Source organism: Zalophus californianus, chromosome 15, assembly GCF_009762305.2.
Source record: "Zalophus californianus isolate mZalCal1 chromosome 15, mZalCal1.pri.v2, whole genome shotgun sequence".
Taxonomy (NCBI): Eukaryota; Metazoa; Chordata; class Mammalia; order Carnivora; family Otariidae; genus Zalophus; species Zalophus californianus.
In genome coordinates, this window is record NC_045609.1 from 3,780,881 (window position 1) to 3,796,560 (window position 15,680).

Consider the following 15,680-nt stretch of genomic DNA (forward strand, 5'->3'; position numbering starts at 1 on the left):
GGAAGTAGGTAGGGGAGACCTAGATATAATTTTTTCCCAGGTTTACTGAGATATGATTGACATATAACATTGCATTAGTTTGAAGTGCACAACATGATGATTTGATATATGTCTATATTATGAAATGATTGTGAGTAAGTTTAGTTAACATCCACCACCTCATATGGCTACAGTATTTTTTCTTGTGATGAGAACTTTCAAGTGCTATTTTTTTTAGTAACTTTCAAATAAGACTGGAAGTTTATACCCTTTGACCACCTTCACCCCTTTTACCCACTCTCACCCCACCCCCTTGACTCTGGCAAACACCCATCTGTTCTCTGTACCTATGAGTTAGGATTTTTTTAAGTTTCCACATATATGTGAGATCATACAGATTTGTGCCTCCCTATATGACTTATTTCACTTAGCATAATACCCTCTATTTCTCTCCATGTTGTTGCAAATGGCAGGATATCCTTCTTTTTTATGACTGAATTATATACGTACAATATATATTATATAATATGATATATATATTTTTTTCTTTATCCATTCATCCATCAGTGGGCACTTACGCTGTTTCTATGTTTTGGCTATGGTAAACAGTGCTGCAGTGAATATGGGGGTACAAATAACTCTTCAATACAGTGATTTCTTTCCTTTTGTATATATATCTCAGATGTGGCATTTCTGGATCATACAGTAATTCTGCTTTTCATTTTTTGAGGAACCTCCATACTGTTCTCCAGAGTGGCTGCACCAGTTTGCATTTCCACGAACAGTATATGAGGGTTCCCCTTTCTCCGCATCCTTGCCAACCCTTGTTATTTCTCATATTTTTGATTCTAGCCATTCTGACAGGTGTGAGGTGATATCTTAGTGTGGTTTTGATTTGCACTTTCCTGATGATGAGTGATGTTGAGCATCCTTTCATGTGTCTGTTGAACATCTGGATGTCTTCTTTGGAAAAAATATCTACTCTGCCCAATAGTCCCTCTGCCCATTTTTTAATCAGATGGTTTTTTGTTTTGTTTTGTTTTAGATATTTTGGATATCAACCCCTTATTAGATATATGATTGGCAAATATTTCCTCCCATTCCATAGGTTGCCTTTTCATTTTGTTGATGGTATCTGTAATTTTTTTTTAAAAATCAAATACAAAACTGTTTAAACATTAATTAAATCTGAAATCATATCTATATCTTAGAGTAAGTTCCTTTTCTTAAATGTGTTTAAAATATTTCATCATTGGGGCACCTGGGTGGCTCAGTCAGTTAAGCGTCCGTCTTCGGATCAGGTCATGATCCCAGGGTCCCGGGATCGAGCCCCACATCGGGCTCCCTGCTCAGTGGGGAGTCTGCTTCCCCCTCTCCTTCTCCCTCTGCCCCTGCTCATCCTCCCTCACTCACTTTCTTTCAAATAAATAAAATCTTTTTTCAATTCTATAGGTATAATTTTTAATGTTTTATGATTATGTTCAATTAGCCAGCATACAGTATCTTTAAAAAAAATAAAAAATGAAATATTTCATCATTTAAAATATTTAATGAAAACCAGAAAACTATTTTTTTTCCTTTTTATTGTTTCACTGTCTTTGGCTTAATAACCAAGTGATTTTGCTGGGTGAAGAATTTTGCTTATAGTTATTCTGATCATAATAAAAAGTAAATCTAGAAATAATGTATATATTACAAATTCTTTAGCAAAAATTTAAATGAAAATAACGTACCCCCACTTTCTAAAGGGTGATGAATTTATCTAATATGGTATTGAAAGCTGACTATATACTCTCCTTCATAAATGGCATTAGTATATTATTTTCTAAGGTCTGAATAACAATAAAAAATGACTTCTTTCCTAAAAATTCTGGCAGATCTTGAATGTGTATTTTTATTATTTTATGCCTATATTTTATTATTTAGTCATATTTGATGTCGTGTATGTGTTCAACTGTTAAAGTAGAACATTGAAATATCAAATATATGTGCATTCTTTTCTCCTTTTTTGATGTTATTTGTATGATTACCCTAGTAGATGTTAAGATTCTATATGGCAATTTCTCACCTTTCTAGGACTATTTAATACCAAAAACATTGAATCTAATCAATAGAAAATAATGAATAAAAGCATTAGAGGTCCTGTTTTAAATTTACTGTCATACCTTTCAAAAGTTCCAATGCACAAATTCATCTATAAAGGAGAAAGAGCCACCCCAATGTAGGTAAATGAGCCAAAACATGAAACTGTTTTCTCAGAGATCATTACTAAGAGTGTGTGTGTGTGCGTGTGTGTGTGTGTGTGTGTGTGTGTGTCTATTATTGTAGACTACTTTAGTAAGTAGATTGATCACCCAGAAATGAATATGCCTGGTCTAGCATATTCTATCAAACCAGGCAACCCCTGATTCCACTGTTACTTTATAGGTATGTGTAGAACATAAAATATAAATGGCGAACACCATGTTTACTACTGAACTTATAAGTGATATTAATACACTTACCGCATGTTACTATAATTCTTCACGCAACTGTCTGGTTTGCCTGTAAGGCTATAAGCTTTATGAATGCACAATCTATTTCTTCTCTCCTGTCTTTGTATTTTTATTGCCAGGCACATGGTATGTATTCAATAAGTATTTATTGAATGGGTGAGTGAACCTGTATAAGTAAACTCATTGAATTTTAAATGATTTTGTGATTGTTGTTTTTTTTAAGATTCAGAGCCCACCTCTACCTATACCAATCCCACCCCTTGGTTGTTATTTTTGAATGAAGACAGAAGTCTGTGGATTTAAAGGTATAAAAAAAGAGTAAAAAGAAAAATATTATCCCCATTTCAGATGTAAAATTTTTCTGTGACTGAGAACTAGGAAGGGAAAATCTGATTGCTTAAGACATGATCTACAATAATAGCCAAGAGCAATATTACTTATTAAAAGTATTCAAAGTTTTTCTCATATATTCATTAGCAGATAAGTTTACTGAGATTTGATATAAATACTAATAGAAATCAGTGAGATCATTTAACTTGCTGAGAAGGGGATATTTATGCCTGTCATTAAAACTTTAAACTGTTGGGATTCTGAAAGACTTCAGAAAGAATGGCTAGATGTTTGCACACCAGTTTCACTATTTGGAGAAGTAAACTTACTTTTCTGCTCCTTTCCCAGTATAAGCTCTGATAAAGAGAGTAAAATAATTTTGGATTCTGAATTCTGAGGACAATTTTTTAAAGTTACCAAGTTTTGGGGTGCCTGGGTGGTTCAGTCAGCTAGGTGTCCGACTCTTGGTTTGGGCTCAGCTCATGATCTTGGGGTTGTGAGATCCAGCCCCCATCAGGTTCCACGCTCATGCTTAAGATTCTCTCTCTCCCTCTGCCCCTCCCCCCCGAAATCAATCAATCAATCAATCAATCAATCAATCAAAATTTACCAAGTTTTTTGACCCTCAGAATAAAAGTATTTGATCATCTTAAGTCCTACTTTTTGAGTAACAGTTTTATTATGTTTGCTTTTATCATATTATTTTTATCACAGTGAACAAGTATATACATAAAATTTTAAAGCCCCACTTCCACAGAGATGTGCACCAAAGAACAAGGATCTCTAGTATGTTATATGTATAATTACAGATATTTCATTGGTATGTAGTTGTTAGCATTTTACATCAAGTTGCTTCTTTTCATTTTTATTATGGAAGGATAGTTGACATACAATGTTGTGTTAGTTTGAGGTGTACCACTGAGTAATCTGACAATTGTGTGCATCACTCAGTGGTTACTATGATATGTGTCACCAACTGTCAGCATGCAACATTATTGGAACATTGTTGCTTGGATTCCCTGTGCTATACTTTCATCTCTGTAATTTATTTGTTTTATAACTGGAGGTTTGTACCTTAATCCCCTTCAGCTATTTTGCCCCCCTCCGCCTCTCTCCCCTCTGACAACGACCAGTTTATTCTCTGTGTTTATGAGTCTGAATTTTGGTTTTTGGGTTTTGTTTGTTTGTTTTGTTTTGATTCCACATATAGTGAGATCATATGGTATTTGTCTTTCTTTGTCTGACTTATTTCATTTAGCATAATACCCTCTAGGTCCATTCATGTTGTTGGCAAATGGCAAGATTTCATTATCTCTTATGGCTGAGTAATATTCCATTGTGTATATATACCACATCTTCTTTATTCATTCATCTGTAGATGGACACTTACGTTTTTTCTTGGCTATTGCAAATAATGTTGCGGTAAACATAGGGGTGCACATATCTTTTTAAATTCATGTTTTTATTTTCTTTTGGGTAAATACCTAGTAGTGGGATTACTGCATCATATGGTATTTCTACTTTTAACTTTTTGAGACCTCCATACTGTTTTCTACGGTGGCTGCACCAGTTTGCATTCCCACCAACAGTGCATGAGGGTTCCCCTTTCTCCACATCCCCGCCAACACTTGTTATTGCTTGTCTTTTTGACACTAGCCATTCCAACTGGTGTAAGGTGATAGCTCACTGTGGTTTTGGTTTGTATTTCCCTGATGATGAGTGATGTTGAGCATCTTTCCATGTACCTGTTGGCCATCTGGATGTCTTCTTTGGAAAAATATCTATTCATTTGCCCATTTTTAAATTGGATTATTTGGTTTTTTGATGTTGACTTGTAGAAGTTCTTTATGTATTATGAATATTGACCCCTTATGGATATATAATTTGCAAGTGTTTCTACCCATTCAGTAGGTTGCCTTTTTGTTTTATTGTTTTCTTTGCTTTAAAGTATTCAAGTTTTTTTTTTTGTTCCCCCGTCTATGAGACAAACTTGTATAGCAGTATAATATTTATGCTAAACTTCCAGAAGTATAGCCCATAAAATCGTGTATTAATAAAGCCAAAATTTATGGAGTACCTACTCTATGCTAGATTTAAGGAAAGCTTTTTGTCCACATTATGTCCCTTAGTACACTCCACCATCTTCTGAAGTAGGTAATGTCCCCATTTTACAGATTAAAAAAAATAACGGGAAGCTAAGAATTTTTGCAAGGTCACATAGGTAGTAAGTAAATTCTTAAGCCAGGATTTTATAAATAATATTCCTATGGACCTACTAAATCAGAATCTTCAAGCATGACGCACAAAAAAATCTGAAAATTTTAATAAATTCTTGAGGTAATTCTTATGAAGTTTGAGAGCCAATGACTAAGCAAGATTAGATAAACTCTATTAATGCAAAGAATAAATGAAACCAATGAACACATGCACCCTAGATTGCAGATTTAGCTTCAGATAGTTTTTTTGGACTTGAGAAATGGTTTACTACTCAAGGCATCAGTTTTCTTGTATTCAAGATGAGGACGCTTCATGGATCTGAAAAGAAGCAAAACTCTTAAAATAACAAGCACCTTTGGAAAAAATGTAAAAAATATAGCGTCTAACTATTTGGTTCTCTATTAATTTTTTTTTTATTATTTGCAATCCATCCTAAAAAATTTGGGAAAGCTAGGATTTCGCTCCTGATACATGTCTTTTTAAAACTGCTTTTCTTGGTTAAATAAGTAAAATCAGATCACACTGATGCAATTGCTCCAAGGTTACAAATAATAGGAGTTCTGGCGTATGCTTTTTTTTCTTCCCATTTTCATTAAATTCCCTCATAGTAGATATAAAAACAGTTCCTTAATTGACACTGATTTGCAAATATATTGAATTCAAACATGTCAAAATAAATTAGATTTGTCTCTCAGTAGAAAGCAAGCAATAGAGCCAGACTGAATCCCAGGGAAACTTTATAGCATCTATTTACAAACACTTTTTATATCCTAAACTGCACAGTATTTAAAATAATTCAGAGCTTTATACGACACACACAACATTGACTTTTATTGTTACGTCTTGAACCCAACAATAAAAGATTTTAAATTGTAGAATAATTGTTTCATGTATATTCATACTGTAAAGATGGGGGTCTACCATTTGAGAACTGCAAAGTCTGTTATTTTAGCATAGTCATTATTCAGATGATTCAGATATGTTAAAATGTATTTAATTGAGACAGATTTATCATAATCTATATTTTCAGAAAAAATTGAAATGTTAAACGGATATCTATGAATTAACTTTTATATCTATAAGAAAATTATGTTGTAAGCATTTTGCATATATATTCTGTAGCAGTTAACTTTTCTGGGTCGCACTTTATCTGCAAAGATTTATTTCTAAATAGCAGGCTTGGAGTTATTTTGATCAATTTTCTTCTTACTAAAATGCAGCTGTTTCTTGTACATTCATACAGTGTAATATGATTGAGCAATAAAAAGTATAAAGCCACCAAAAGACATAGGGGAAACTTAAGTACATATTGCTAAGAAGTCAGTTCAAAAAGATGACACACTGTCTGATTCCAACCACAGGACAGTCTGGAAAAGGCAAAATATGCAGACAGTAAAATGATCAGTGGTTTCCAGAGGTTCAGGGGGAAAGAGGGATGGGTGGCTGAAGAAAAGGAGAATTTTAGGTCACCCAAACGATTCTGTATGATATTGTGATAATGGATATATGACATTATAAGTCTGTCTAAATCCGTAGAACTCTACAAGGCAAGAGTGAAGCCTCATGTCAACAATGGACTTTAGTTAATCATTATGTATCAATATTGGCTCATCAGTTTTAACAAATGCACCACACTAATGCCAAATGTTAATAATAGAGCAAACTGGTGGTGGGAATGCGTATAGGAGCTTTACAATTTCTGTCTAATTTTTCTGTGAACCCAGCACTGCTCTAAAAACAGAAGTGTGGTGTCAAAAAATATGTATAGCTGTTGTAAATGTAAAATTTAGGGGAGGCAACGACAATGCAAATAGCAAAATTAATGACCTCATAAAATGTAAATTTGGTATCTATCATAATTGAGTTTTTTCAATTGAAATATTATTTATGCTTTGTTTAAGAATTAGCTTAGGTGATTTTGCTTTTTCTTGTTTAAAAATTTTATCTATTTATTTATTTTATTATTTGAGAAGGGAGAGAGAGAGAGTAAGCGAGAGAGCACAAACAGGGGGAGCCAGAGAGGGAGAAGCAAACTCCTGGTGGAGTAAGAATCCCGATGCAGGACTCAATCCCAGGACCCCAGGATCATAACGTGAGCTGAAGGCAGATGCTTAACCAACTGAGCCACCCAGGTGCCCCTAGCTTAGGTGATTTTGGAATTTTTGTCAGAATCTGGGGGTTTTGTTTAAAATGGCCAATAAAGCCCAAAATGTTGCCCCGGGTGAGGGGGGATAAGTAAAAGCCAGGGCTACATCAGGGGTATGTCTGTACACAGGCACATCGAACCCACTTCGGATCAAGCTTTGTGAAAGAGTCTCTGAAGGCATTTTACAAGTATGAAACCATGAGTCTCTCCAGTGTTCCATCCATATCGGTTATCTAGCATGCTCCTAGCGGTCCTGTCCTGGGGAGGGGGGCCCAGCTGATCTCTTGACTCTAAAGATTCACAGGAAAGCCGCGTAGCTCCACTCCTGAGCCCTATGTGATCCAACCGCCTCTTTCATTGGAAGAGAGCTTTTTCTCAATTACACTGGCAGTAAATCTAGCTTTGAAAAGCAGAATTCCTGAATTCCAGATACCCAACAACTATTTGTTTTCAGTGAGGTGTTAAAAGTTTAAATTGGAAGAGGGTTATTGATGTATTGTTTATTATAATGTGGATGAATTGCAAGTACATGAATGAATAACAAGGGAAAAACATTCTTAAAAGAAGTTTCTGAGGAATCCTTTCTTTGGCCATAATTATTCGCTTCTGAAATCAATCAATAGATTTGACTGTACTCCACAGAAAGAAGAGGGGGTGATGACAAATCACATGACATCAGACTCAGAGTGGGGTTGGACCAGAAAATACCTTACAGACAGGACTCTAAAAATCATATACTGTCAGCCCATAGATCAAACCAAGTCAGATGATGCCTTAAAAAATCAATTTCCACTGGGTTCCAAAATATAAAAGTTCACAGAATTCACATAAAAACTCAAACTTCCTTTTTTCCCGTTTTAAACTCTCACTGCATTGGCAGCATAGCATGATGGTTGCCCTCATTAAATAGGGCATCAGTGCTCGCTGAGTCCTTCCGTCCACCGGGCTCCCTCTTAATTGATGCCCAGCCCACGTCATTACATTCCCTTACCTCTCTGTGCTCTCTGTCACCCAGCTTTATAGATCTTGGTTTACACCAGCTCTTTCATTTTGTATTCAAGTAACATGTGACTCCTAAGGAAATATGTAATTTGCCCCAAACAGGTAACTGGCACTTTCCAGGGCGTAAAACAAAAATAAACTTGGGTCTGCCTTGCAATAAATAGAAAAGAATTGAAATTTTGTGATCTAATGTTCATTATCATGGAGGTTCATTTAATTCTAGCCAGGAGAAAATTGCATTGTTATAGTATGTTTTGATTCTGATAGAAAAAAGTGTGTTGAACAATTAGGACAAAGGTTAACGGGGAGATATTTTGTCTAGAAAGTAAATCCGTTTTAAACATTTACTAACAAATAGAATTTTAAATGCTTTTAGTGGTATGCATAGGATTTAAATTCCTTTTATAATGATGCCAGTTACTTTTTCCAGTATTGATCATCTCCATCCTAATTGTACAAAAATATACAAGAAATGTTGTTTTTAAAGTTTGAAATGAAAGGTGGCATTTTTCTGGTGTTAAAGCTGAAGGTACATTAGCTACAGACTTTCTATTTCTGTACTTTATAAGGATTAAGAAACAAATTAATTATAGAAAGCATAAAATTTAGTTCTTATCTCACGAGTAGTAATAATATAAACAAGTCAACAATTTAAGCAATGTTTACTTTCACAAGAAGAAATTCAGTTTATGAAAGTGATCCCAGAATCTGGCTAACATATGTTTTCTTGTATCAAAATGAACTTGTGTGATATATTGATCTGTCTTAAGTTAATTTGTTGCTCTTACATCCGAGCCATGTGTGTCACTTATCTCTTGCACAAGACAATATTTTCACAAACTTAATGACTTAAAACAACACATATATCATCTTGAAGGTTCTATAGGTCAGAAATCAGTTACCTGCATTCTGTGATTCATTGTTTCAGATAAGTGTGAATCAAGGTGTTGGCCAGGGCCAGTGTCTCATCTGAGGCTTGACTGGAGAAGGGTCTGCTTCCAAGCTCGTGTGGTAGTTGGTAGAATCAGTTATGAGTGGGATGTTGGGCTGAGAGCCTCAGTTGCTTGCTGCCTGGTGGTCAGACATCATATCACCTTCAGTTTCTTGCCATATGGACAATTCCATATGTCCCCTTCTTTCAATCCAGCAAGGGGGAGAGTTAGAGTCCCCTAGCAAGAGGGAACTTGCAGAATACAGTCTTACGTAATGTAATGACTGGAGTGACCTCCCATTTTCTTTGCCGTATTCTGTTGATTAGAAGCAAGCTGGAGTCTGGCTGTCTTGCAAGAGGAGAGCAATACGCAAGGGTTGGAATGTCAGGAGGGGCCGTTATTGAGGTCCATGGCAGAGACTATCCTGTTTCCATCTCTCTGATTTTCATCCATTCCAGGTTTTTGATTTCACAACCACCATAGTCAATCACTAAGCAATGCGCCAAACAGCACATGGTCTTAATGTCTCCTTTATAATCTAAAATACCGTACAAAAGTGTATCGATTCATCACACTGAGCAAAGAACATAAAGCATCCCCAGTGGCCAGAGATGGGTAATGTATCTATCTACACACCTTGGGGGTGTGTACTCTGGCAGCCTTACCCAAACCGCTTAGATGGGGTATAGAGGAGGTGTGGTTATCTGCTGTAACAAAAGAAGGCAGAAAAGATGCAGGGGAACAAAATACATGTGTACATTCATGCATACTTTATCATTTTCATTAAAAGTTATATGGATTAGTTTTTATTCTTTAGTAAAAAAAATAGTTGTTGAATATGCCATGAATCTATAGACCACCATTAGGTGCTAGAGCATCTGTAAAACAGATCGCTTTACATTTCAGTACTTAACCAAGCATATGGACTATGGTGGCAAAGAACACAGCAATTTGGACATGTTTATAAAGAGCTGTATGTGATTAATTTTCTGGACTCTATGTTTGTAGTTCAGGATTTGTTATAAAAGGGTTCAGTGAAGGCACAATACAATTGCACAATGTAATCCAAATTAGAAGAACTGAGAAGATGCGGATAAAAATGAGGAGGAATTGGGGCACCTGGGTGGGTCAGTCAAGCATCTGCCTTTGGCTCAGGTCATGATCCTAGGGTCCTGGGATCGAGCCCCTCGTCGGGCTCCCTGCTCTGCGGGAAGCCTGCTTCTCCCTCTCCCACTCCCCCTGCTTGTGTTCCCTCTCTCACTGTGTCTCTCTCTGTCAAATAAATAAATAAAATATTTTTTAAAAAAGTAAATGAAATATTTAAAAAATGAGGAGGAATATTAGGAGAGTAAGTATTAAAAGAAAAAGCCATGATGGTAGGATTTGTCTTATCAGCTTGAGGAAAGAAGTGGAAGCTTTGAGAAGTGGGACGCTCTAGACAGATTGACTGGACTATTCACTGATTTTTTTAAATCTATTGGATCTGGGTAATATAACACCTGTATATTATAAAAGTGAGATTATTTCCATTAATTTAGGATTAAAGTTATGGTAGCCTAGTTGCAGTGACCAATACTGTAAAATAAATGGAGATTTTGAGAATGAGATGTGTTGTTGAAAATATAACTTGGAAATTAAGTAAATATCATAGTACTGAGGGCAGAACATGGCTACAGGTAAGCAAAATCAGTGAGTTCAAGAGAAATGTGAGTGTTGTGATGCTCTCTGTTCAAATCCTTTTTTCGTACAGATAGAGCATCACAGTAGCGCAAGAGTAAGGACTAGAAAGAGTCATCTGGAAGCCATTGCTTAAATATGCTAACAGCAGTGGTACGAGATCAACATCTTACTTTACAAATTAAGATAGCAAATTGTACCCTACTCTTGCTTTCAGTTCAGAAGGTAATTTAGAGAAGCAAGTGGAAAGAATTTTTGTATGATGTTGGGCAGATAATAAAATAGTATCCAAAAATAAATTATATCTCAAATTCAAAATAATGCAGGTGACAAGACGTTTGCAACCAAGAGCATTTGCGTAATTGTGAACACAGTTTGTTAGGGCTGGAGTCTTGATGTGGTACTTCTTTGAAAACTTCAGAAAATGTATTATTCAAATAAATGCACTCACACATGATGAACTAGCATATTCTATTATTAAATTCAAAACTCTGTCATGACAAATGGACTACAAAAAATGAACCCCCTTCTCTAAACCTGCAGACCTCCTCCAGTGAGTGAACTTGCCACCAGAGGGACTATGGTTGGAGTGATTTCTGCAGCAGCCATCAACCAGAGTATTGTGTACTCCATAGTTTCAGGAAACGAAGAAGGTGAGTAGATATTCGGTCTGTGTCTTCACCATAAACTAACACTTGGACCTAGGACTCAGTTCAGATTGAATTATTATTTACGCTATTTTTTTCTAATAAAAACCTATCCAACTTAAATGTGATTTAAGTGTTCAATCAGATTAAAACATTTGGTTATACTAACAAACGTGATCCCACCCCCCCCCACCCCCCGGAAATACTAACTATCCAATTCTGGAAGCTTTCCTCTTGCCCTCATTTAGGGATATTTTAATGATATTTCTTCAAAATTAACACATCATACTTTCAGGTTTTGGTCATGATTGTTGTCTACAGGGGTCTCTTCCCACTGTTCTGGAACATCCATGACCTACTCCATGTCATAGCTAGGCCCAACACTGAAGAAATTTTAGGATCGTAAATAATTTTGAATGCCCAAAGAGCCGCATCCATGATAAAACCCATGTATATCGTATAATATGATTCCTCAAGTGGTCAACTTAGAAGTAAATAAATAATTCGAGTTTCGTCTACCAACTACTCTTCACCGAGAACAGGATGGTTTGCCAGCTTCTGAGAACAATTTCACAGCTGCATTTCTCATCTGTTCTTTTTCTCACCATTATATCCACAGTTAGTGGTCCTCTGTTTTCTCCTTTTGATAAATTGGATGGCCTGGCATGTCGTTAAGTCGTCAAGAGATGGTCAATAAACATTTAGGGCGCCTGGGTGGCTCAGTCGGTTGAGTGTCTGCCCTCAGCTCAGGTCAGGATCCCAGGGTCCTGGGATCAAGTCCTGCATCAGGCTCCCTGCTTGGGGTGGAGCCTGCTTCTCCCTCTCTGTCCCTCCCTCCCCCACACTCGTGCTCTCTCTCTCTCTCTCTTTCTCTCTCAAAAACAAATAAATAAAATCTTTAGAAAAAAAGAAATAGTCAATATACACTTAATAAATACATGAATGTTCAATATTTAATATTTAGTAAATGAATGAATATAAAATTAAGCAATTCTCAAGACAATTATAAAGGCTCTTTTTTTTTAGATTTTATTTATTTATTTGACAGAGAGGACACAGCGAGAGAGGGAACACAAGCAGGGGGAGTGGGGGAGGGAGAAGCAGGCTTCCCGCTGAGCAGGGAGCCCCATGTGGGGCTTGATCCCAGGACCCCAGGATCATGGCCTTGAGCCTAAGGCAGACGCTTAACCGACTGAGCCACCCAGGCACCCCTATAAAGGCCCTTTTTAAGTATTTCAGTAACCAACCATTACTAGAGATGGCTGCCCTTGCAGCAACTGCAGGACATCTTACTTTTTTTACTTTCTTCTTTGTTCCTACTTTGCTGCTATGCTTCCTCCCTAAATATCACGAACTTCTAATGCCCTCTAGTATTTAAAGAACCATCCGAATCTACCATGATGGATATAGTGTGTGGTGCTTCCCAAATTTAATTGACTGATAAAACATTGTTGTCCAGGAGAATCTCAACATAACTAGAAAATTAAGGTGTTCACTTAAGGATACACTGATAATAATTTGAAGAGATGGAACATAGTTTCCAAAAGCCAGCATCCTGTCATTTTCATGCATTACTCCTGTTTACAAGAAGCATTTTTAAAATCACGGTGCCTTTTAAAGAGGATTCTTTTTTTTTTTCTTATAGTATGAAGGAAATGACCAAATAACTGTATTTTAATTGCAGATATGTTTGGAATTAACAACATCACAGGTGTTATCTATGTGAATGCCCCCCTGGATTTTGAGACCAGGACAAGCTATGTACTTCGCGTCCAGGCCGATTCCTTGGAAGTGGTCCTCGCCAATCTCCGAGTCCCTTCAAAAAGTAAGTTATATTACCTAAGCATTCTGGAAGGATTTTATGGTGCTTCTGCTCATTTTCTGATGAAATACATAGGTCCAAAAGTTATCAGTAAAGAATGAATGTGGGGAGATCAGTAGTACTTGGAGCTGATTGCCCATCCATTTTAACAGTTGATAGAGGACAGTGCTGGGAGTGATTTCATACTCCTGAAATATCAAGGCAATAACACACTGTCTTCAAACTGGGTATACAATATTGCTAGAATCAACTTTATTCTTAATCCCACTGTGAGGCTCTGGCAAACTCTCTGGTGTGTATATTGTTAATGGGTACAGGACTGCCTGACATTCTCTTGAATCGTGTGGTCTCTTGTACTTAACTGATTTTCTTAGCACAGAGGAAAATGCATCTTAAAAGAGCGACTAACGTTTATTGTAAGTTATATCTGGCATTATATTTAATTCACATCCATTTCTAGGAGATGAAAATTATTATTCCTATTTTACAAAGACACGATAAGGTTAAGTGACTTTTTAAAAATGACGCTGTTGGTAAATGAAAACCCAGAGATTTCAGCGCACAGCTTTTGACGCCAGAATCGTTCTCCAACATCCATGTGATATAGTTTACCAACACAAGAGAGCAAGTAAAGCCAGTTTGTGAAGGGCACGAGCAGAGATTCTGGGAGATCTTACTAATAACAAGATAAATGCTGTTCTTTTCCATCCATTGAGGTAATATTCCTTTGCACTTTGGGCAGTTCATCTTTTTATAATCACACCAACTTTTTTAGAATTTAGAAGGCTCAAGAAAACCCAATTAAATTTAACCATTAGTGGAACGGAGGCTCAGAGAGAGCGTGAAGGGGGAAACAGGCTCCGAAACAGGCTCCTTTCACTCCACGGCCCTTCCTGGACATCCTATGCTAACACTGCGTCAATCAGCATCTTTAGAAGGGGAGGAGGGAAAATGAAGAGCCTGTGAGAACCCCAGCGAGGGTACAAGTATAAAGCGAGAGCCACAGAGCCCAGGTGGTGGAAGAAGGGAGAGCAAGGTAGATAGAAAAGGCAAGAGACGTGCCCTAGAATTTTCTCTACCAGTGCGGTAATTGCTATCCTAAAAGTAATGACTTCTTTTTTCTTTCTTTCAAGTCTCACTTACTGATCTAGTGTGGAGGGTTGCACAGTTGCTCAGAAAGGTACAACCAAGTCATCTGAAAAAAATCAGATTATACACGGTATATTTTTGCAATTAAGGAAATTAAGTTGTCTTCTGTGATTATTCATCACTTGCATAATTAAATTGTTTTAAAAATATCAGGCTGGTTTCTTGAGTTCTTAAAATCTTTTACCATGGGCAATTATATTTTTATAAAATATAGAGGAAGTTTCAAATTGTCAATTGAACTGACTAAATCAGGAGTCAAAAGGTTAGAGTAGTTCTAAATTATATAATGCAAACCAGCTTATTGCAACTAAGGAAAACATGGAAACTGTTTGAAAACTGTATTTGTCATCTTTCTTTGAAAAAAATGAACAGTTAGATTTAGAAAGAAAAATCTGCTAAATATTTAGGTCTTAGAACTTGGCATTTTTCAGGAAATAGCTCCAATTTCTAGGAATAAAGGCATATCGTTATCTCATATGTGAATATGATACAACTAGTTCTCGTTACTTTAATGTAAATCTAATCTAAGGCTAATAAAAGTTTCACTAATACAGCTACATATACTTACATGTGCCCAAGAATGCATGGAAAACTAAGACCAGCTAGCGGGTGCGTGCAGTAGCCTCTCAGAAGCACATGAAATCTAAAAGCTAAATGCTAGTTTGTTTAATGCTTGATGCTTTTAATATTGTTATTAACATTTCATGACTGACCTCTGCCTCTGGAGTCTGAAATACAAACTCATGTATTTAAACCACAGTTTCATTTATTAATGACTGTTAATGGCCTATAATGAATCCCTAGTTCATTAGCTATGCAAAAATAAAGCCATTATGTAAATTAGGTTAATTAATTAATTGCTTAAAGCTTTATCCCTGCTTTAGAATTTGCTGCCCCATGGTCTTCAGCTCTGCCATATGTCACATGAATAAAGTTAATAAACAAAAGAGGTTTGATTCATTGAAGAAGTGTTTTATTGTAATTTCTTTGCCAACAATTTGTTAATGAAATCATTTTCAAAGTAAGTTTTATAACTATGCTGTAACTGGATTTAATATTTAAGTGCAATTTAATAATTAAAATAGAACAATTTCAGAACTCATTTCATAACTTTTGACACTAGGAATCTTTAAAACATTTTGATTTTTTAGTATGGACATTTCAAATGTACATAAAATTCCAGAGAATATTATAATGAACCTTCAAGTGTCAACTGCCCAACTTTACTAATGGTGTTCTCAACCATTCCCTGCCTTATTATTTTGAAGTATATCAGAGACACAA

General features: G+C 36.1%; 1 protein-coding gene across 1 annotated transcript in view; it reads left to right on the forward strand.

Annotated features, from left to right (window-relative positions):
- Positions 1-15,680, forward strand: part of PCDH15 (protocadherin related 15) — a 1,343,394-nt gene that overhangs the window by 1,201,201 nt on the left and 126,513 nt on the right. The window contains exons 26-27 of the mRNA XM_035724230.1: positions 11,322-11,431; positions 13,110-13,250. Coding sequence (XP_035580123.1) covers positions 11,322-11,431; positions 13,110-13,250 — 251 coding nt within the window. The remainder of the gene's footprint in view (positions 1-11,321; positions 11,432-13,109; positions 13,251-15,680) is intronic.